The following is a 25,213-nucleotide window of genomic DNA, read 5'->3' as shown; positions in this document are numbered from 1 at the left end:
CGAAAGAGATTCAAAGAACGCAGAAATGCTTTGTTTATCCTAAAGAAATTAGGATCAGTCGACCCAAGCACGTTGTCGGCTAAACAAAGCGATTCCTTAAAATGGGCTCAAGGAATTCTTGAGGCTGGAAAAAGGGAACGATCACCGGATGAGCTGCCATCCTCCAAAAGGGATCAACGATCGTTTGCCTCAGTTGCTAAAGACAGCCTTGTGATGGCTATCATAAATAAAGGAGCATTGGACGGTATGGTTCCAAAGCAAAAATGGGGGGAAATTGATAATGCTTTGTCTGGCGTCTACTCACAGGTGCTGGAAAAGTTTCCCGGCCCAGATCCTCGACACCAAGAGGCTGGTTGGTATCAAGGACGATTTAAGCTAGTCGCATTTGAGGACCAGAGGTCTATAGAATGTTTTAAAGCTGCTCTGATACTAATTGGTGAAGTTTGGGAAGGAGCTGCTCTAGAGTTAGTCGAGAAGAAAGACATACCGGCTAGACCAAGAGCACATGCGTGGATACCTGCAAACCCTCCTGACCCTGAATCTATTTTAAATAGACTGAAACAATGCAATCCAGATCTTCCAACAGCTGATTGGAAGGTTGGCCGTTTGGATGAAGTGGATGGGCCAAGACGGCATGCAGTGTTTATATTGAACACTCAGTCTTTGCCACATCTAGCAAAGTCCCAGGGCCGTGTATGTTATGGCTTTCATTATATCCAAATGAAGGTGTATAAAAACGATCAGCTAAAGGATTCAGAAATGGACAAGCCTCTGTCTGAATCAGAAATAAGCGGATCCTCTTGCGAAGTCGAGGGGGATGCCAAGACATTTGAAGACATGGATAGATACCGTATGCGTGAGGAGGCTTCTACTGCCTCAGAACTCACCAAAGTTGAACCTATGGTTATTGCGAGAGTCACCGATATATCTGAAGAGGACATTCTTGATGACTCGATTGAAGCGGCTGATGTGACGTTGTTGAAAATCTCGATGGTCCTACGGATCCTCCAGATAAATCTTCATCATTGTAAGTCTGCATGTGCTGCCTTAAAAGTTCTCCTGATGAAAGGGGACATAGATATAGTTCTTATTCAAGAACCATATGTTTATAAAAACAAAATATGTGAATTAAGTACTCCGGGGTTCAAACTATTGCAGTATACTGGTAATGATGTAAATCGAGCCTGTATAATGGCTACAAACGAGCTCAACTTGTTTCTGCTTCCTTCAATGTACAATACAGACACTGTCGTTGCAAGTTTAGAAATAGCCAAATGCAAATATTGGGTATCTTCGGTCTACATGGGACATGACAGGGAGATGCCTCCATATGCCGTTAAGACCTTAGTGGAGGAGTCACTGAAAACAAAGACGAAACTCATTATGGGATGCGATGCGAATGCACATCATAGTATATGGGGAAGTAGTGATACTAATGCAAGGGGAGAGTCGCTAATAGAGTTTATTTTGCGTACTAATCTGGTAGTTTGCAACAAGGGAGATGTCCCAACATTTGTCACTAAAAACAGGCAAGAGGTTTTGGACATCACCTTGGCCTCGCAAGAACTGAATGAAATGATATCTGAGTGGCAGGTTTTAAGTGAACACAGCTTCTCAGATCATCGCTACATCAGTTTTAAATTTGATGTTCATATCACCAAGATCATATTTCCGCCAAATGTTAGGAAAGCTGACTGGAATAGGTATAGGGAATCGTTCAATATGATGATACCAGAAATAACAGAGACAAATATGAGAAATGTGCAAGATATCGAACACGCAGTGGAGCGGATTACTAAGGCCTTCAACATCTCACTGAAAGCTGCATGCCCTAGAGGAAAGCCAAGGGGGAAACATCGACCACCATGGTGGTCTACGGAAATAAGTAATATGAGGAAATCCTGCAGGAAGCTCTTTAACAAGGCAAAGTCCACCAGAGCCCCTGAGGACTGGGACGCTTACAAGAAGAATCTGAGAGGATACAAGCGAGAACTGAGAAAGGCTCATCATAACTCTTGGAATGCTTACTGCAGCAGTATTGAGAATACGTCCGAGGCTTCCAGACTACGGAAGGTTCTAGCATCCACCAACTACGCTCCAGGTTTCATTAAAACATCGGAGGGCAATTGGACAACGTCCAGTGAGGAGACGCTGGAGGTACTATTGGACACACATTTTCCTGGAAATCAGACGGTTGAACCATGTACTGGCGGTGCCACAGTTGCTCAGCGGTCGTTTCCTGTCGAGGACATTGTATCGGAAACTAGAATAAGATGGGCGCTAAATAGCTTTGGACCATTCAAATCCCCTGGACCTGATGGAATTACTCCGGCGGAGTTACAAGCTGTAACTGACAAAATTATCCCCTGGTTGTCGGTGATATATAAAGGATGTATCAACTTATCATATATCCCAGGAAAGTGGAGGGAAACAAAAGTCGTTTTCATACCTAAAGCGGGAAAAGCCTCTCACTCGAGGGCGAAGGATTTCCGACCAATCAGCTTATCCTCATTCCTACTTAAGACTCTGGAGAGGATGATAGATATTTATCTTAGAACTAGCATCGATTCAAGTTTGTTCTCGAAACGACAGCATGCATACTCGAAGGGCAGGTCTACTGAGACCGCACTACATGAACTAGTCAGCTTTATTGAAAGCTCACTATCTGTAAAGGATACACAATCGTGGCGTTTCTAGACATCGAAGGGGCGTTCAATAATGTCCATCCGAGCTCGATATTAAATGGACTGACAACTCTGAATGTTGATCCATGTATACTCAGGCTGTTAGACGAACTGCTAATGAAGAGACGTATTTCAGCCACACTAGGACAAGCAAACATACAAAAGTATGTGAACAGAGGCACTCCCCAAGGAGGAGTTCTATCACCTCTTCTTTGGAATGTTGCTATAAATAGCCTTCTGGTTACTCTAGAAAAAGAAAGGATAAAAGTGGTGGCATACGCAGATGATGTAGCTCTGGCAGTCAGGGGAAAATTCCCATCCACAATCAGAGATATTATTCAGAGGGCCCTCCGGATGACTGAACAATGGGCGAAAGACAATGGTCTTGGGGTAAATCCTGCAAAGACAGAATTAGTCATGTACTGCAAAGATCGCAAAACTCCCACGGTTAGGCCTATTTCCTTAGGGGGTATTGAAATTCCCTTTGGTGATTGTGCAAAATACCTTGGCGTTATTTTGGACAGGAAGCTGAACTTTAAGCTTAATATTGAAGAAAGGGCGAGGAAGGCAACTGTAGCTTTGTACTCGTGCAAAAAGGCAATAGGAAAAAAGTGGGGACTAAAACCAAAAATTGTGCATTGGCTATACACGGCAGTGGTTAGACCTATAATGCTATATGGTGTTGTAGTCTGGTGGCCGGCACTTCAGAAACCGACTGGTTTAGATAAAGTTCAGCGTATGGCGTGTTTGTGTATTGCAGGCGCATTCAGCAAGACAGGAACAAATTCCCTTAATGTCATGATGCATCTATTGCCTTTAGACATTTTGGCCAAACAGTCAGCTGCAACAACGGCTGTGCGGTTGCGCGAACTATCGCTGTGGTCGGAAAATGGTTACGGTCACAGTTCTGTCTTCAAAATAATGTCAGATGTGCCTAACGTAGTGGATTACACTTTGGCGAGTCCACTTTTCGACAAAAAGTTTGAGACTCTAATCCCCAACAGTGAGGCGTGGTGCACACATACCCCGGGGAATAAAGAATATATAGATTTCTACACTGATGGCTCCAAATTGGATGGACAAGTGGGTTTCGGAGTATATTCTAATGATCTGGAACTTCAAATAGCGAAAAGATTACCTAATCACTGTAGTGTTTTTCAGGCTGAAATATTAGCAATAAGAGAGGTGGCGAATTGGCTGAGAAGTAATGTTGCATAAAATGTGGGCATTAATATATACTCAGACAGTCAACCTGCAATAAAATCCTTGGACTCCGTGTTCCTCAACTCGAAAACGGCCATCGATTGCCGCAAATCTCTCAATGAGATGGCTGAGCAGTACAATATTCACCTAATATGGGTGCCTGGCCATAGGAACATTCCGGGGAACTGCGAAGCGGATGAGTTGGCAAGGCTAGGGACTACCTTACATATTCCAGGGGAACTAGAATTTGTTGGTATGCCCCTAGCTACCTGCAAGCTCATGCTGCGTGAGAAGGCTGTTATGATGGCAAATGTTCGATGGGAGAATTGCAAGGGTTGTAACGACACCAAGCAAATATGGCCCCATTTCAACTTAAACCGCACACTAGATATGCTAATGTTCTCGAGACGTCAGGTATCACTCCTGATATCTGCTATAACGGGTCGCTGCCTCATAGGAGATTTTGCAAAAACTATTGGCGCGAAGTATAATGACTATTGTATGAGCTGTCATGATGCGGAGGAAAAAGAATCAATTAAACACCTCTTGTGTGAGTGTCCTGCATTTTGTGTAAAGCGCAAGCAACTTTTAGGAGCATATAGCTTCAGATTACTGGCGGATCTGGAAAACGTTAACTTAAGCAGTCTGCTAATATTTTTGGAACAATCTGGTTGGTTCAACAAAGAAAAATAATCAAGAAGGTTCAGCGGTTAAAACTAGAAGTGCCCATATGTAATAGGTACTTTTAGTTAATGTGGTATCACAATGGACTGAATAGTCTAAGTGAGCCTGAATCTTAATCGGGCTGCCACTTTAACCTAACCTAACCTAACCTATGTACCGATGTCAGGAAATATTTTTCATAGAAGTGACATTTGGTTGTCACAACTATTTATCTTTCAACACACAAGAAAACTTATTGCAATTTTCACCAAATGGTTGTAGGGGACAAATAATATTCAACAATACTGGAAAACTTTTTGAGACAACATATGTTCTGAGTGTCGAATATTTATTACTGCAAACGTTTTCCAACCAATCTGTTTTCTGTGTGTGGGGTAGGTTACATTATTATAATGGATATCTGATTTTGTTATATTCGGAAGGGAAGAGGGGATTCCCCTTGCTCTGCTGTTTAAAAATTGGGCTTAACAGGTAGGCTGATAAGTCCCCGGTCTGACACATAGATGGCGTCGCTAGTATTAAATTCATATTATTTTTATATAGTACCAACCTTCAAATGATTCGTGTCAAAATTTGACGTCTGTAAGTCAGTTAGTTTATGAGATAGCGTCTTTTGTGAAGCAACTTTTGTTATTGTGAAAAAAATGGAAAGAAAGGAATTTCGTGTTTTGATAAAATACTGTTTTCTGAAGGGAAAAAATACGGTGGAAGCAAAAACTTGGCTTGATAATGAGTTTCCGGACTCTGTCCCAGGGAAATCAACAATAATTGATTGGTATGCAAAGTTCAAGCGTGGTGAAATGAGCACGGAGGACGGTGAACGCAGTGGACGCCCGAAAGAGGTGGTTACCGACGAAAACATCAAAAAAATCCACAAAATGATTTTGAATGACCGTAAAATGAAGTTGATCGAGATAGCAGAGGCCTTAAAGACATCAAAGGAACGTGTTGGTCATATCATTCATCAATATTTGGATATGCGGAAGCTCTGTGCAAAATGGGTGCCGCGCGAGCTCACATTTGACCAAAAACAACAACGTGTTGATGATTCTGAGCGGTGTGTATAAATGCCTCTCAATCCAAGGGCTATGAATTGAAAGGGCTTGGATTCCTTTAATCGTATTTCAAATACTTCTGTCCACTCGTGGATGAACCAGAAGTCGATTTGATTCTATTCTCGCGTGCGTCGTTTTTGTGCGCGCGGCCTCACCCCTTTCGTAATTAAAGAGTTAGAGTTCAGTTTTTAATAATTCATTTATTTGGTCTCCGTGACCTTTCTGATGAGTTTCAAAACGATACTAAATTTAAATCTAAAATATGTATGCCACCTGGGCCGTTAGAACAAACAGTACATTCAACTTTAACGAAGAATAAGGCACAAAAAGAAACAAAATGATAATAGAAAACAAAAAAGGAAGTGAATAAATCAAACTAAAGAGAACATTTCATTTTCTAGAATTAAGAGAAATTGAGAGATATGTAAATAATGAAAATAAGTTTTGTTTGGAGCTAGTTCAGATCACTCGGTCTTGTTATAGTAATTGTTGAACTGACTTCAACATACTCCCGCCTCAGCGTGGGAGAGGAATGGGGTTTTGTCCTTCATGACGGGAGCAAGCACAGCCTATCCAGGTTCCTAGTATCACCCATCCGAAATCGGTCGCTTGGGCGACAGGTAGAGATATATCTTGCTTTATTACGGCCGTCTTCTTGATGTGCTCCCATGATTTCCCTCCAATGATGATGTGGATGTCGCTTTCGTCATGAAAATTATCATGGGCAAGGGGTACCAAAAAATTGAAGTGGGCGCGAAGCCGTGTGTCGCCAATGGGCTCTGGCAACTCGAAGTCTGGGGTTTCTACCAGTGGTAGAATCATTTCAAATGGGGAACGCATGCTTTGAGCGGTGAACCGGCCATAAGGGGTTCCATCTGGTCTATATGTTGGCGTAAATCCTGGGAATTTTGAAGTGGCACTGCGTAACACCATTGAATGCTTAGACTCCGGTCTGATCATTATGGTCAAAGTTGCCTCGAATTCACCCCAAGTAACTTCAGTGCGGATGAGCGGTGTGACCTTAATTGCTGGTTGTGGCGTCAACAAGCGATATTGGTTCTTGGCTTTGGGGCATCGTTCGTTTTTGGCCTCAAGGGCTTGAGCCTGTTCTTCTGCCTGGCCTGATGGGTGGACGTGAAGTAAAGAGTAGTGTTTTGAGCCGCAATAACGGCACCGGATGGGGCTGTCACACTCATCAACTGTGTGTGTATGTGCCAAGCAATTTAAGCACATATTCGCTTTCACCAGAGTGCGATGGCGTAGTGCAACGTGCAGTGAGAGAAAAAATGAGCAGTATTTGAGCTGGTGGGAGGTGTTACACAAGTGACATCTGGGCATGGTGATCTGAAAGTACAAAATAGAAAGGAGTGCGTACAAATGATTAAGAGGTAGATGGTGGGTGATCATAGTACAAGGTGGGGCTATTCTAACGCGAGGTAGAGGCAATTACTGTTTGTCGGTAAGGTTTTGTGGACTGTATGTATTTTGCGTGGACTTCGAAGGTAATATGCACAATTTAACGATTGGTCGAGTTATAGTGCCGCCTTTTGTTAGAATTTCTGCAACCCGAACATTTTGGTCGTTGCCATAGTGAACTTTGACAACTCTGCCGAGTCGCCATTCGGTGGGTGGTAACAAATCGTCCTTGATGATAACAAAATCGTTCGGTTGTACATTATTTTTACTGGATTTCCATTTGGCTCTGCGCTGAAGCTCAGTGATGTATTCCGATTTCCATCGTTGCGCGAAGATTCGGTGGAGAGCCTTTACTCGTTCCCAGCGATTCAACAGGGATATCCTGGTTTCAGGTGTGGCGATGATTGGGGCTCCGCGTAGAAAGTGGCCTGGAGTTAGAGGACTTAATTCGTTGGGATTTTCGGAGATGGGCGAGAGAGGCCTGGAGTTTAATATTGCTTCAATCTTAACTAGTATTGTGGCAAATTCCTCGAAGGTGAAGTTGTGATTGGCCGCTACTTTGTTAAGAATAGTCTTCATAGATTTAACCGCGGCTTCCCACAATCCTCCCATGTGGGGAGCATAAGGTGGGATGAACGACCAGTTGAACCCATGAGCTGCGTATTTCTCCACGATAGTCCTTCCAGCTGCTTTTATAAAATCTTGATGTTCTTTCAGAAGTTTATGACTAGCGCCAACAAAGTTTCGACCGTTGTCAGAAAAAATTGTCTTCGGGAGACCTCGCCTGCCGGTAAATCGCTCAAATGTTGCTAGAAATGAATCGGTCGACAGCTGCGAGCAAGCTTCCAAATGGACGGCTTTCGTGGAGAAGCATACAAAGACGGGGGCGTAGCCTTTTATTGTCTTCGAATTTCGTATGGATGAGGTCCGCAGATTGAATGGCCCAGCGAAGTCCACTCCTGTGTAAGTGAAAGGTAGGGAAAATTGGACCCGCTCTGCTGGAAGAGACGCCATCAGTTGGTTTTGGAACTGGTGCTTGAAGATTGTGCACGATTTGCAATTTCGAATACATTTTCGAATCAAGTTCTTTACGCGGGGTATGTCGGATTGCGCGAAGCATGAAATGCTTTGTTTATCCTAAAAAAATTAGGATCAGTCGACCCAAGCACGTTGTCGGCTAAGCAAAGCGATTCATTAAAATGGGCTCAAGGAATTCTTGAAGCTGGAAAAAGGGAACGATCACCGGATGAGCTACCATCCTCTAAACGGGATCAAAGATCGTTTGCCTCAGTTGCAAAAGACAGCCTTGTGATGGCTATTATTAATAAAGGAGCATTGGACGGTATGATTCCAAGGCAAAAATGGGGGGAAATTGAGAACGCGATGTCTGGTGTCTACTCAGAGGTGCGAAAAAAGTTTCCCGGACCAAGTCCTCGACGGCAAGATGCTGGATGGTATCAAGGACGATATAAGTTAATAGCTTTTGCAGACCAGAGGTCTATGGATTGCTTTAAAGCTGCATTGATGCTAATTGGTGAAGTTTGGGAAGGAGCCGCTTTGGAGTTAGTCGATAAAAAAGACATACCGGCTAAACCTAGAGCACATGCATGGATACCGGCAAACCCTCCTGATCCTGAGTCAATACTAGAGAGACTAAAAGAATGTAACCCAGATCTTCCAACCGCCGATTGGAAGGTTGGTCGTTTGGATGAGGTGGATGGACCAAGACGGCATGCGGTATTTATATTAAACATAGAGTCGCTGCCACATCTAGCCCAGACCCAAGGACGCGTAAGTTATGGCTTTCATGATATCCATATGAAGGTATACAAAAGCGATCAGCCAAAGGATTCCGAAACGGACAAGCCTCCGGTAGAGTCAGCAGTGGAAAAATCTCCTAGCGAAGCCGAAGGAGACATAAAACCTGCAGACTATGGCGAAAATCATATGCGGGAAGTTTCTACAGGCTCAAGCCTCACCAAAACTGAACCGCGGATTGTTGCGAGAGTCACCGAGATCTGTGAAGAGGAAGCCCTTGATGACTCAATTGAAGCGGCTGATGTGACGGTGGTTGAAAATTTGGATGGTTCTACGGTTCCTCCAGATAAATCTTCACCATTGTAAGGCCGCTTGTGCTGCCTTAAAAGTTCTCCTGATGAAAGGAGACATAGATATAGTTCTTATTCAAGAACCATACATATATATGAACAAGATCTGTGAATTAAGCACTCCGGGTTTCAAACTTTTGCATAATACCGGTACCGATATAAATCGAGCATGTATAATTGCTAAAAACGAACTAAACTTGTTTCTGCTTCCTTCATTGAGCAATGCAGACACTGTCGTAGCCAGTCTAGAGATATCCACATGCAAATATTGGGTATCTTCGGTCTACATGGGACATGATAGGGAGATGCCACCCTGTGCCGTTAAGACCTTAGTTGAGGAGTCACTAAAAACAAAGACAAAACTCATTATGGGATGCGATGCAAATGCACATCATAGTATTTGGGGAAGTAGTGATACTAATGCAAGGGGAGAGTCGCTAATAGAGTTTATTTTGCGTACTAACCTGGTAGTTTGCAATAAGGGAGATGCACCAACCTTCGTCACCAGGAACAGACAAGAGGTTTTGGACGTAACGTTGACCTCTCCGGAACTGAATGATAAGATATCTGAGTGGCAAGTTTTGAGGGAACATAGCTTCTCAGATCATCGCTACATCAGTTTCAGATTGGCTGTTCGTACTTCAAAGACCATATTTCCGCCAAATGTTAGGAAAGCTGATTGGAATAGGTATAGGGAATCGGTCAATTCGATGATACCGGAAATGCCGGAGACAAATATGAGCACTGTGCAAGATATCGAACACGCAGTGGAGCGGATTACTAAGGCCTTCAACATTTCACTGAAAGCTGCTTGCCCTAGAGGAAAGCCAAGGGGAAAAAATCGACCGCCATGGTGGACTACGGAGTTAAGTAATATGAGGAAATCCTGCAGGAAGCTCTTTAACAAAGCAAAGTCCACAAGAGCCCCGGAGGATTGGGACACTTACAAGATGAATCTGAGAGAATATAAACGAGAACTGAGAAGGTCTCAAAAAAACTCTTGGGATGATTACTGTAGCAGTATTGAGAATACGTCAGAGGCTTCCAGACTACGGAAGGTACTAGCATCCACTAACACCGCTCCAGGTTTCATTAAAACATCGGAGGGAAATTGGACAACGTCCAGTGAGGAGACGTTGGAGGTACTTTTGGACACACACTTCCCTGGAAATCAGACGGTTGAACCATGTTCCGGCGGTGTAACAGAGGCTCAGCGATCATTTCCTATCGAGGAAATTGTGTCGGAATCTAGAATAAAATGGGCTGACTGGAATAGGTATAGGGAATCGTTCAATATGATGGTACCGGAAATAACAGAGACAAATATGAGAAATGTGCAAGATATCGAACACGCAGTGGAGCGGATTACTAAGGCCTTCAACATCTCACTGAAAGCTGCATGCCCTAGAGGAAAGCCAAGGGGGAAACATCGACCACCATGGTGGTCTACGGAATTAAGTAATATGAGGAAATCCTGCAGGAAGCTCTTTAACAAGGCAAAGTCCACCAGAGCCCCTGAGGACTGGGACGCTTACAAGAAGAATCTGAGAGGATACAAGCGAGAACTGAGAAAGGCTCAGCATAACTCTTGGAATGCTTACTGCAGCAGTATTGAGAATACGTCCGAGGCTTCCAGACTACGGAAGGTTCTAGCATCCACCAACTCCGCTCCAGGTTTCATTAAAACATCGGAGGGCAATTGGACAATGTCCAGTGAGCAGACGCTGGAGGTACTATTGGACACACATTTTCCTGGAAATCAGACGGTTGAACCATGTACTGGCGGTGCCACAGTTGCTCAGCGGTCGTTTCCTGTCGAAGAAATTGTATCGGAAACTAGAATAAGATGGGCGCTAAATAGCTTTGGACCATTCAAATCCCCTGGACCTGATGGAATTACTCCGGCGGAGTTACAAGCTGTAACTGTCAAAATTATCCCCTGGTTGTCGGTGATATATAAAGGATGTATCAACTTATCATATATCCCAGGAAAGTGGAGGGAAACAAAAGTCGTTTTCATACCTAAAGCGGGAAAAGCCTCTCACTCGAGGGCGAAGGATTTCCGACCAATCAGCTTATCCTCATTCCTACTTAAGACTCTGGAGAGGATGATAGATATTTATCTTAGAACTAGCATCGATTCAAGTTTGTTCTCGAAACGACAGCATGCATACTCGAAGGGCAGGTCTACTGAGACCGCACTACATGAACTAGTCAGCTTTATTGAAAGCTCACTATCTGTCAAAGAATACACAATCGTGGCGTTTCTAGACATCGAAGGGGCGTTCAATAATGTCCATCCGAGCTCGATATTAAATGGACTGACAACTCTGAATGTTGATCCATGTATACTTAGGCTGTTAGACGAACTTCTAATAAAGAGACGTATTTCAGCCACACTAGGGCAAGCAAACATACAAAGGTATGTGAACAGAGGCACTCAACAAGGAGGAGTTCTATCACCTCTTCTTTGGAATGTTGCTATAAACAACCTTCTGGTTTCCCTAGAAAAAGAAAGGATAAAAGTGGTGGCATACGCAGATGATGTGGCGCTAGCAGTCAGGGGAAAATTCCCATCCACAATCAGAGATATTATACAGAGAGCTCTCCGGATGACTGAGAAATGGGCGAAAGATAATGGTCTTGGTGTAAATCCAGCAAAGACAGAACTAGTCATGTACTGCAAAGATCGTAAAACTCCCACGGTTAGGCCCATTTCCTTAGGGGGTACTGAAATTCCCTTTGGTGAGTGTGCAAAATACCTTGGCGTTATTTTGGACAGGAAGCTGAATTTTAGGCTTAATATTGAAGAGAGGGCGAGAAAAGCCACGGTAGCTTTGTACTCGTGCAAAAAGGCAATAGGGAAAAAGTGGGGACTAAAACCAAAAATTGTGCATTGGCTATACACGGCAGTGGTTAGACCTATAATGCTATATGGTGTTGTAGTCTGGTGGCCGGCACTTCAGAAACCGACTTGTTTAGATAAAGTTCAGCGTATGGCGAGCTTATGTATCTCAGGCGCATTTAGTAAGACAGGAACAGACTCCCTTAATGTCATGCTACATCTATTGCCTTTAGACATTTTGGCCAAACAGTCAGCTGCAACAACGGCTGTGCGGTTGCGCGAGCTATCGCTGTGGTCGGAAAAAATGTACGGTCATAGTTCGGTCCTCAAAATAATGCCAGATGTGCCTAACGTAGTGGATTATAACCTGGCAAAACCACTTTTCGACAAAAAGTTTGAAACTCTAATTCCCAACAGTGAGGGGTGTGTACACAGACCCCGGGGAATAAAAGATATATAGATTTCTATACTGATGGCTCCAAATTGAATGGACAAGTGGGGTTCGGAATATATTCTAAAGATCTGGAAATTCGAATAGCGAAAAGATTACCTAATCACTGTAGTGTTTTTCAGGCTGAAATATTAGCAATAAGAGAGGTGGCGAATTGGCTGAGAAGTAATGTTCCAACAAATATTGGCATTAATATATACTCATACAGTCAACCTGCAATAAAATCCTTGGACTCTGTGTTCCTCAACTCGAAAACGGCCATCGACTGCCGCAAATCTCTCAATGAGATGGCTGAGCAGTACAATATTCACCTAATATGGGTGCCTGGCCATAGGAACATACCGGGGAACTGCGAAGCGGATGAGTTGGCAAGGCTAGGGACTACCTTACATATTCCAGGGGAACTGGAATTTGTTGGTATGCCCCTAGCTACCTTCAAGCTCATGCTGCGTGAGAAGGCTGTTAGGATGGCAAATGTTCGATGGGAGAATTGCAAGGGTTGTAACGACACCAAGCAAATATGGCCCCATTTCAACTTAAACCGCACACTAGATATGCTAATGTTCTCGAGACGTCAGATATCACTCCTGATATCTGCTATAACGGGTCGCTGCCTGATAGGCGATTTTGCAAAAACTATTGGCGCGAAGTATAATGACTATTGTATGAGCTGTCATGATGCGGAGGAAAAAGAATCAATTAAACACCTCTTGTGTGAGTGTCCTGCATTTTGTGTAAAGCGCAAGCAACTTTTAGGAGCATATAGCTTCAGATTACTGGCGGATCTGGAAAACGTTAACTTAAGCAGTCTGCTAATGTTTTTGGAACAATCTGGTTGGTTCAACAAAGAAAAATAATCAAGAAGGTTCAGCGGTTAAAACTAGAAGTGCCCATATGTAATAGGTACTTTTAGTTAATGTGGTATCACAATGGACTGAATAGTCTAAGTGAGCCTGAATCTTAATCGGGCTGCCACTTTAACCTAACCATGATATGATGCTCCGAATGTAATAAAATTTGGTGCGTGAAATCGATGAGAAGGTCCGCAAATTTTGATTTCTCTGACAGTATGATTGGGTGTATTTCTTCGTATCGTAACCCGGAGTTTGTAATTCTGCCTCCCACTCATAATAAGCCTTTGTCGTCGATGAACGGATTAACGGTCAGAAGTCTGCTTTTTTCATGTACTGGTCGCTTATCTCGTAGATTCTCCATTTCCTTTGGAAATGCAGTTTGTTGCGATAGGAGTATGACACGATGCTTCGCGAATTCTATTTCCTCATGACGTAAGACTGTGTTGTCGCAGATTAGTTTTCTTTTGCAGGCGTTGTAAAATCTAAATATGTAGCTTATTACTCGTAGGCAGCGATTGAGCGACGAAAATCTTGAAATCATTTCTTCCCCGTCGATTGTGATGTGATAAGTGGCCACTCGTTTTACTTCCAAATCTGTTGGCTCAAAATTGCGTGGTTTTGGCCAGTTTACGCGTGGTTGGGATAGCCATGAAGGCCCATGCCACCAGAGTTGACTAGAAGATAACTCTTGAGGAGCGCATCCTCGTGAGCCAAGATCGGCTGGATTTTCGTCTGTCTTCACATAGCTCCACTGACTTACATTAACAATATTGAGGATGTCGCTGACGCGATTGGCCACAAAGGTCTTGAGCGTCTGAGGCGATTTTTGTAGCCATCCGAGGACAATCGACGAATCCGTCCAAAGGAATAGCTCGTATTGGAAGTCGACATCTTTTACAACTTGCTGAATAAGCCGTGCGAGCAATTCGGCGCCACACATCTCTAATTTGGGAATCGTAGTCTTTTTTAAGGGGCTACCTTTGTTTTCGCAACAAGCAGATTGACATGAGTTTTTTCATCATTGTCAAGAACCCGTAGGTACACTGCAGCGCAGTAAGCCCTCTCTGAGGCATCGCTGAAGCCATGAATTTGCACAGACGCGCGAGGCGAATATCGAATCCATCGTTGAATTTTGACCTCTGATACCTTTTGTAGATTTTCGGCAAACGAACACCATCTTTTTAGAATCGGTGGAGGCACATCATCATCCCACCCTAACTTTTCACTCCATAAGTCTTGCATCAAAATCTTCGCGATTACTATGGTGGGCCCCAGCCAACCGAGCGGATCGAAAAGCCTTGCAATGACAGACAGTATTTTCCTTTTCGTTGTTTGTGGCGTAACTTCTATGGAATCGTCGTTATAATAAAAAGAATCTGTCATGGCATTCCATCGTATGCCGAGTGTTTTCATAGCGCTGTGATCTTCGATTTTTAAAAATTCTTCGTCAAGAAGATCTTCCCGGGGCCAGCATTGTAGGAGAGTTGTACTATTGGACTTTAATTTTTTGAGGGGAAATCCTGCGGATGAAAGCGCTTTTACAAGCTGGTACTGCTTGTCTTGTGCTTCCGCGACAGAGTGGGCGCCTGATAAGACGTCGTCGACATACACCTCCTGTCGTAAGATGCACGAAGCTTTAGGGTACAATGTTTGACAATCTTTACTTAGTTCCATCAAAGTTCTAATCGCGAGGAATGGGGCGACGTTGACGCCAAAGGTTACTGCATTTAATCGAAAAGTTTGTACTGGCTTGTTCGGTGCGGGACGAAATAAAATTTGCTGAAATTTCTGGTCGCCTTCATGGACCCATATCTGGCGGTACATCTTCTGGATGTCCCCATTGAACACAAATTGATAATACCGCCAGTTTCGTAGAACCTTAACCAGGTCTTGCTGCAAAATCGGTCCGGAGTGGAGCACGTCGTTTAAAGAGTGTCCACTAGTCGTCTTTTTCGACGCGTTGAATACTACGCGTACTTTCGTGGACTTACTCTCTGGGCGAACGACGGCGTGATGTGGAAGAAAATAGTTTGGTTCGTGATCGCAGTTTTCTTCATTCGACTGGACGAGTTCCATGTGGCCTAACTCGTCGTATTCGCGGAAAACTTTATCGTATTCTTGTTTTAGGTCTGGTGTCTTGCTTAAATTCTTTTCCATTCGCACGTATTGAGCGAACGCCATGTGCCGCGAGGACCCTAGGGATATGTCGTTTGGGTATTCCGGTTTGAATGGCAGTCGGACTACATATCGACCGTCAGTTTGTCGATAAGTCGTTGATTTGTAAAAATCAAGGTTTCTCTACCTCCTCGAGCTCCCAGAATTTCTTTAGCTGCTCGTGTAGAGCTGAAGCGTCGGATACGGACACCATCGTTGAAAATGTGTTGATATTTTCGGAATCTGCTGGACCCGACAGGTACCAACCGAACTGAGACTCCCGTGCCTCTAAACCACCACCAATCTGAAGTATTGTTCCCGTTCTATTGATAAAGGGAAGATAATCACTACCAATGATCATATCGATTGGAGCTGGTTTATGGAAAAATGGGTCCGCGAGGTCCAAATTCTTCACTTGCTTGAGAAGTGTCGTCCTAATTGGCCGCGAAGGCAAGAAATGGGCTAAACTTGATACGACCAACGCCTTGACTACAATGGTGAAATCGGATTTCGGGGCCTTTAACGTAAGGACACATTTCCCCTTGCAACTGCTTACGACTGTACCCCCTAATCCCGAAATTTGAGCGTTGTGGGCTTCAATCGGGATGGACAGCTTTTGTTGAATGCGTTTGGACACGAAACTTCGTTCTGAACCTGCGTCTAAAAGCGCCCTGATTGCGAAAAGCTCACAATGTTCCAAAAAAATTCGTGCTGTGGGTAAAATCGTAGTACTCTCATTTTGCGAAAAAAGTGTGTTAATTTCTTCGACCCTTTCTGTGGTATTTAGGAACGTGTTTTCTTGACTTCCGCTTGAAGTTGACGGCCCATCCAATGTTGGATCGCGGGGACCATAGCCTTGATGATAATTTTGTGTATAAGTATACTTCGTTTCTGAGTGCAACATTGTGTGGTGTTTCCCTTTACATTTTGCGAATAATTTCTTGCTAGTGCAATTAGATTTAAAATGATTGGGGGACAAACAGTTTAGACAATATTTGTTCTCCAAGGCATATTTGGTACGTTCTTGCGGGGATAATGCTTTGAAATGTTTGCAGGACATTAACCAGTGATTCTGCTTGCACTTTTTGCAATTAGGATCACGGTTTTGTTGTGTCTCGGATACATGGAATGATTGAGACTTCGGGTGATGATTATCTTTTGTATTGGGTTTTCGAAAGTCTAAAACTGTCTCTAATTTTTCGATTCGATTTGAAAGGAACGAATCCATTTGCTGCCACGAAGGCAATTCCTTGTGAATTGCCAAGGAATCTTCCCAGGCCCGTAAAGTATCGTCGGGAATTTTTGAGGAGACAATGTGGATCAGGACTGGATCCCAGTTCTCGACGGATATGTCGTAAGATTTAAAAATTGCCAGACTGTCGTTTATGGCACTTTGAATCAATCGAATTGATTTTGGCGACTCGCTCGAAACTGTTTGAATCCAAAAAAGCTTCTTCATTTGCTGATTCACCGAAATTCGCTTATTCTCGTAGCGATTTCTCAATGCCTCCCATGCTAAACTAAAGTTAGCATCGGTTAGTTCGAACTTTTTCACTATATCGTTTGCCTCCCCTCGAGTTTTACCGCGAAGGGGATACAACTTTTGAGCTGGGGATAAATGCGGATGATTCCCGAAAACCGCGGAGAAAATGTCTCTAAATGCCGGCCATTTAGAGTATCCTCCCTCGAAGGGTGGTGTGTGACAGGGTGGCAATTTCAAAGTAGACACATTTACTTGAGGCGGGGGCGGCTGATCGACGCTAGGCTCCTGTTGAGTTGCAGAGGCGATGGCTACCATAATGCTTTCCTTACATTGCTCATATTTACACCCTCACAAAAAATCGCTTCTGTAACATATACTCCCAAACATATTTTGCTTCAAGCATATACATTTTATTGCCCAAACATTTATATGTTTGATCTCTTCCAATATATAATATGTTTGAAAGCATATTGGTCTAAACAATATATGTTTGGGTAGTCTAAGTTCCAAACATTTTGTATTTTTGCATCCAAATTCAATAATGTTGTCTTCTAAATAACAATATGTTATTATGTGAACATATAATATGTTTGGAAGCATTTTGCACACAAAAATATTATATGCTTAAAAAAATTAACAATATTGTGCTCAAAATTTTATTTATTTATTTATATATTTACAATCATAATGAATTATGAAAATAAACAGGTAATATAGGTGCTAACAACATAGATTTTCGACCTGAATGCTCAAAATTTTGTTTCTGCCTAATTGTATATTCCCCCACATCTTTCTCACTTCCACGAGATTTTTTAGTTCTTAGCACCTTTTTCTGTAATACAAACATTGTAGAAGAAATTATTCAATTTTATGATTTTTATTTTATTTTAATTTTACCTTTTGCCGGACGGGGATTCGAACAGCGGACCACACAGTTTGTAAGGATCAAAGAAGTAGCTGATCAATTGCCCAAGGGAAAATAAAATGTTAATTTTGTAATAACAAGCAACAACCACCAACTTAATTCAATATAGCTCCCTGTTAAATAGCGTTCCAAGCTACTAAACACATATATGTTTATAGGGTATTTCTAAATTAATATATGTTTGCATCCAAGCATATTATATTTACAAACATTTTATGTCCCAAACATAATATGTTCTAACATATTAACATATATGTCCCAAACATGTTATGCTAGTTTATGAACATTATATGCTTGCACTTAAAAATATTGTGTTTAAAAATGTGTGTTCCAAACATATAATGTTTATAGCCAAACATATGAAAAACAGTCTTTTTCATCCGTGTAGGAAATTTCTCCTACTTCTAGTAACACTGGCTGTAGTTGATATTGCAGCTACGGGGTTAGTATTCCACTAATATTGAACCCATTATTAAAAAAAGAGAAAATCGCTCAATTAGTGTGGGTAATAAATCCAAATTTGTAAAAATCGTGCAATATTCTTATGTAAGAGCTACAAGTACGTATAAATACGATTGGTTAGTATATCAAAATTTGAAATTTGAGTAACATTGGTTAATAAATAAGAGTATTATGGGCAAATTTGGGAAAATCAAGCGATGCATATATATGGAAACTATATGTAAATCTGAACCACTTTGCATAATATTTTGCGGGGTTGATTAATACCAGAAAAGTTTACCTTGTGCAAAATTTGAGTAAGATCAGTTAAGAAATGAGGCCTCTATGGTCAAACATAAAGTTATTAGGGGCAAATTTTTCAAAATCGGGCGATACATATATAGGAGCTATATCTACAACTGAACCGATTTCGATGAAATTTTGCACATACCGTTAGTACTATAGAGGACTGGATCTGCCAACTTTGAGTAAGATCGGAAAATAAATAAGGGTTCTATGGCCAAATTTGGGGAAATATGGCTATACATATATATATGGGAGCTATATCTCATCTGAACCGATTTCGATGATTTTTTGCACATATAGTTAGTGCTATAGAAGATTACATTTAGCCAACTTTGAGTAAGATCGGTTGATAAATAAGGGTCTTATGGCCAAATTTAGAAAAATCGGGCGGTACATATATATGGGAGCTATAGCTAAATCTGAACCGATGTCGATGATTTTTTTCACATATAGTTAGTGCTATAGGAGATTACATTTAGCAAACTTTAAATAAAATCGAGTGATAAATAAGGGTTTTATGACCTAATTTGGCAACATCGAGCGATACATATATATGGGAGCTATATCTAAATCTGAACCGATTTCGATGAAATTTTGCAGACTTAAAGGGTGATGCAGAAGATTAACACCGTCTTCTAATTTGCAAGTTAGTCCCCAGCAAAAAAAGCGTCGCCAAAAAAGTAATGAAAATGTTCTTGAAATCAATATGGTGTACTTGAGTTTTGGGTATTTGGACGGAAACCTTCTCCTCCCCCCACACTATGAAACTTGAAGGAAAGTTTACAGATTTTCTTGGAATTTGCAGAGAAAGTGACGTCCCTTTACAAATAATAGAGCAAAATCTAACCATTAATCCGATTTACGTGAAATTGGGAGAAGATGATTAAATTTATACAGGGTGCAAGATTTTTCAATGTCTGGTTAGGGAAGGGGTATACTGAAGTTGGGTAGTTTGTGATATGAATATAGGGTACGTGAATTTACGATATCTGGGTGGGGAGGAGCGAAGGAGGGGAGTTCCCTTTTGCCCGGTTTTTTGAAAATAGAAATTAGAGGATTGTCGATAAATGGGAACTCGGTATATAATTTTATGATTTTTCCACAGGCTTCGCCAGACTTTTTAAGTAAAAAACTTAAATTTACATTAATTTGACAAGGAACGTAGAGGGTGCTTCATTTTCCTTTAACTTTAACAAATGTTCATATGGTAAATTTTTAAGTACTTTTACTTTTTCCGATTTATTCCCCTTGACAAACCACGCTTGAAATTCACAGGAAATGTAAAAGATTGAATACAGAGAACGATTTGAATACAGAGCAATTAAAAAACAAACAAAAAATGGTTGGCCGTTTTACATATGCATAACCTATTTCTGTATAAACACGAAAAAGCAAGTAGTCCGATTGTTTTGAAATATACGGGACACATGTGTGGAAATCAAGGAGTGAATAATACGTACATCAGTTTTTGTGCCAGACTTCCCCTGACCCTACTCTTTAAAAGAGTTAAAACCTTTTCGAATTTGATACCTCTCATAAAGACTTCCGATGTCTTATCAATTTCCCTAAAAGAGTTAAAATCTTTTCGAATTTGATACCTCTCATAAAGACTTCCGATGTCTTATCAATTTCCCTTAATAGAGTTTCTGTTTGTTTCTCAAACCGTTTAGCGATAAGTGATATAATGTGTTTGATATTTGTCTTTGAACTTTCTCACTTAACTTTTATTGCAGTATGAAAATTAGTTATTATATTTATAAACTTCTAATAAACAGTGAAACACAACCCAGCAAAAAATGGAGAACTATTTATAAGGGCTTACAAAGTCTACTAGTCCATCGAAATTATGGTTTATACAAATCACGGTCATAAGTCAAAATCGGACCTCGTTAGAATCTTGGTAAGAGTCCACAACTATGTAAGTCGGACAAAGAAACCATTCCTACAGGGAGACTTCTGTATAAGTACTAAACTAAACAAAACTGCCATAAGTTATTTTTTTTAAATTCCTCTACTATGTTTAAATCCATCTAATGGTACTAAAAACGAGTCATGTAATACTGGTAGTAACATTTTATGCAAAGTATTGCGAAAAAAAATCACACTTTTCTGCCGAAGATTTGAAAAAAAGTAGAGTTTTGATATATTTATTATAGAAACTATTTGGGGTCTTACATCATCTACTCATTCGTACAATTTTCAGTAAGAAGAAAAAGCTCTCGCCAAGGCTCATCTTTCATCTAGGATCTTTCTGTACATATGACATATCGTTCTCCAATTAACTGCTAATATATATTTTCCCAGATATTCCCTGTTGACCGTCAACAATGTTTCACATGTACGTCGGAAGAGGAACCTGATTGTGAGTCATTCCCTACTTCAAAAATGGCATGTCCTATTGTCAGCGATACTGAATCTTGTATGACAGCTTTAAGCGGAAATGTCACCATTCGAGGTTGTAAGAGTGATATTTTCTGCGACGCCAGCGATGTTTCCACTTGTCGATCATGCTTCGGAACCGAATGTAACTCTATTGATTTATATAATAAGTGGGATGATGGATATCATGGAATGTGGCAGGTGCTCCCTCTTCAATGTCACACCTGTGTTGGTGAACAGTGTTTGTATTCGTTGGGCCCAGCAATCACATGTTCTAGCCGCAACATCAATCAGGATTGTATGACCGTATTCAACTCATTGGGAGAAGTGGACCGTCGTGGATGTTCCGATGATGTGGAAGATTACAAAGACCTGTATTGTCGCCAAAATCCAGAGTTGTGTTTCCGCTGCAAGTCAAATGAATGCAATAGCGCCTGGAGTGTTTCGGAATATGTCGATTGTGCTTTCTGTGACTCTTCTAAAAATATATCGTGTGCCATAGAACCCACTGACTCCGGCTTTGGTTCTCGGAAATGTTACAAGCAATGTATGGTTGCTATGAGAGACCAGCAAGTCATTCGTTCCTGTTTAGATGACAAAGAATTGCGAGTTCAGCAAGATTGTAATGGCGGAAGCGAATGTGCCATGTGTACCGGAGAATATTGTAATACGTTTGTATTTCCCAAAGACCGCCTCAAATGTCACGTCTGTGACGGAGAATCTTGCAATAACAGCTTTGGGCAATATTGTTATATCTACGATAACAACGACTATTGCTTTGCTAAGTACGAAAATGGACGCCCAGATCTGCTAGGCTGTGTTTCTTCACAGAATGCTAGCGATATTGTTGAGTGGACAGAGCAAAACAAACTGCACAAATGTAAAGGTAACGATTGCAATGAACTCTCACGTCTACCTCCAACAACTGAATGTTTGGCCTGTGATTCAAATAAAACACCACAATGTAGTCAAAATCCATTAGGAGTTACTACTGCAGAAACATGCAACTCACCCAATGACCAGTGTGTAACTTATATTAATTTGGAAGGACATACCATCAGGGGATGTCTTTCCAAACTGAATGAATCTGAACAGTCGTGTATTGGAGCTGGAACTTGTGCCGCCTGTGCTGGATCCAAGTGCAATAAAGAAGTATACAAAATGAAACTATACCATAATTTTTCAATTACACATCAATTTTGTTTTTTTTTTTTTTTTTTTTTTTGTAGGTATTCCCCATCAACCGCCTATCCTGTCATATTTGCAATTCAGTTGCCGACGAGTACTGTGCTACAAGTCCGTATAATCCACTTATATGTCTAGTTTATGATGCAAATGATAGCTGTGTAACATCCTTCGGAGCGGATGGTGTTGTCACCCGTGGATGTTCCTCACAAGTGGTATGTGGAGATAGCGACCAATGCGAGATCTGCCATACCGACAACTGCAATACGATTCCATTGAAAGATTCTGCCACTTCTGTGAGGGTAGGAGCAATATGGATACTGTTAATGGCGTTTGCAACAATACTGATGGGTCCTAACCGATTGTGATTAAGCTTTTGAGGCCTGTGATGTTAATTGATTTTTAAGAAATTATATAGTACTTGTAGTTACTCATGTTTGTGTGCTGAACCATACCCATAAATGAATATACATATTGTTATTTAAATACCGAATACATATCTATTGTAGATTGAAAATAGTGAAATTAAAAACTCATTTGTGTTATTTTTAAAATTTTTATAACAATTATGAGTATTAACAAGTATATACGGCCGTAAGTTCGGCCAGGCCGAATCTTATGTACCCTCCACTATGGATTGCGTAGAAACTTCTACACATGTTTTTTTATTTTTTTATTTTTTTGCAATTCTAAGATTTGACTTCCACAAATATTTTACTTGATATGTACTACAACCGATTTAATAAAAACTTTCAACATTTTTGTTGTAATATTTGTAAAAAGTCACATGTATAAAAACCCTTTTTCTAAATTCGCAAATATTTTTTTTATTGAGACACGTGCGTACTAATGAAAAAAAATTGCTAATTGACAACCAAATTAGCTATTTTTTTATTACTTAAAGAAAACACTTGTAGCTTTCGATACCATCACAGTTTTATGAACAAAAACAACGGTGACAGTGAGTTTCAAAACACAAAAAGTTGCCCACAGGCAACTTTAGGGTCGAAAGGGTTAATTGACAGCTAGTTAAGCCGTTATAGTTTTTCAAAACAAAACTTAAAATATTTTAATAAATAACAAAAGCATTATAATTTACAGAAGAATAAAATAAATAAAAAAAAAACATATTTGCAAATACAGGGATAAAAAAGTAAAAAATATGTGTTTCGTGTTCGATTTTATAAATAATATAATACTTGCGTCACATATGTTAATATGTCAGAATCTATTATGTTTGGGACATCAATGTTTTATAAATATAATATGCATGGATGTAAACATATATTAATTTAGAAATTTTGAGTAAACATATGTATTTTGCGATATGTTATTCAAAGACTGAGAGGGAAAGAGTGAGTATGGAGAACATAATAAATATGGAGCACAGCGAGAGAATCAACTGAGAGCAAATGGTTGTTGGTCCTTGGACTCTGTGTTCCTTAACTCAAAAACGGCCATAAACTGCCGCAAATCTCTCAAGCGTTCGTCACATTGACGATGCAGTTTCATCAATGTGTTTTCGTCTGTGCGATGAAAAGTTTCGTCCATGTGAGCATTTCGGTAGTCCGGCGTTGCCAGAATTGTTTCACCAAAAACCGCTAGATTTGTCCAAAAAACTAGCCAAAAAAAGCTAAAAAATGTTAAAAAATAGCTAAAAAACAACGCTAAATTTTTTTGTATCTAAAGTCACATTTTTGATTGAAATTTAACAAACTTAAAGGCTTTATTTCACTTAAAATGCATATTATTTCAATTGTATTCATTTTATTTCCATTTCTGTGAGACTGTAAGAAAATCTATATCATATTAGCTCTGTTTGCGTACTCGATACATTTTGATTACTATCACAAATTTTTACTGGAAGTCCTTCATTTATATTTCCCAGTAAAAACTTTTTTCCCGGTAAACTTGCAATTATCAGCTGGTTAATCATCAACAAGTCCAATGTCACATAGAACTGCATTAGAAAATATCAATATATTTCGTTTTAACTGAATTAATGATAAATTCGTGAACGTGTACACTTCTCCTAATATTACCCAAGAGAATAAAACCCATTCTAACTATCTTACAAGTTTATAACTATATATAAATAACTTTTATTCGAAAATTTCCCATACAAACCTATTGTTGCCCAATTTTCGTAAATGTAAATCCATTCCATCAATAAATAGCAGATTTGTTTTGATCCTATCACTACGATTTTTTTATTCCATTTTTTTGATGTTAAAAAAATAATACCTTATACCTTATTCCTTAATTATTTCCTTAATTCCCTTAATTATTTCTATGTTCGGTTCCAAAGATTTTGTACACTAATGATTTTGGTATTGATTCAGAGTCAAATTTGAATTTATTCGTTTTTTCAGCTTTTTCTTCATGAGCTATCACAGTGCTTTAAAAACGTGCTAACGACAACTTAAATTTCCAAATTCAGACTCGACTTTAAGTAGAAATTATTCTGTGTATACGTTTTTAAAATAAAATGTTGAAAAACCTCTTCTATTTCTGAACGCTAGTTTGGTTTGTGGCCAAGATACAAAAACTCCACAAATTTAATGACTATTTAATTAATTTTAAGTATTTTTTAAAATTGACCCTAGCCTTCTTTCATGAAAAGATAGCCATTTTTAAGTTTAATCACTTAACTATAAGGACAAAACGATTTTATCGGCTTTTGGACAAGGAAAACAGTTTATAACATATAAGAGAAATTCACAAATGCTATTATAACCAAAATTCGCGTTCGTATTTTATAGACATGAAATCTTTGGCCTCATGACAATATTTTTTCAGTGTACAAAGCAATTCACATCTACTATTTTAATTTAGTAATATCATAATAACTTTAGAATACGTATTATAATAAAATAAAAAGGATAAACGAGTCAAATGCTATTATTCCTAATAATTTACTGACAGTTTGTATAAGGAATTTGTATGGTAATAGTAGATTTAAAGTTTACGACAACTTTTATGAATACGAGGAAAAACTTTACAACAAGGTGTATTTGCTGCAAAAATACCCGCATAATGG

At 40.2% G+C, this 25,213-nt stretch overlaps 1 protein-coding gene across 1 annotated transcript in view; it reads left to right on the top strand.

Annotated features, from left to right (window-relative positions):
- LOC142228233 (uncharacterized) overlaps nt 1-22,959 on the top strand; it is an 87,371-nt gene extending 64,412 nt beyond the window's left edge. The window contains exons 11-12 of the mRNA XM_075298618.1: nt 20,914-22,140; nt 22,218-22,959. Of these exons, the coding sequence (XP_075154733.1) occupies nt 20,914-22,140; nt 22,218-22,541 (1,551 nt within the window). The 3' untranslated portion in view covers nt 22,542-22,959. The remainder of the gene's footprint in view (nt 1-20,913; nt 22,141-22,217) is intronic.
- The last annotated feature ends 2,254 nt before the right edge of the window (nt 22,960-25,213 follow it).

Source organism: Haematobia irritans, chromosome 3 (assembly GCF_050003625.1).
Source record: "Haematobia irritans isolate KBUSLIRL chromosome 3, ASM5000362v1, whole genome shotgun sequence".
NCBI lineage: Eukaryota > Metazoa > Arthropoda > Insecta > Diptera > Muscidae > Haematobia > Haematobia irritans.
This window is presented reverse-complemented; position numbering and strand designations above follow the sequence as displayed.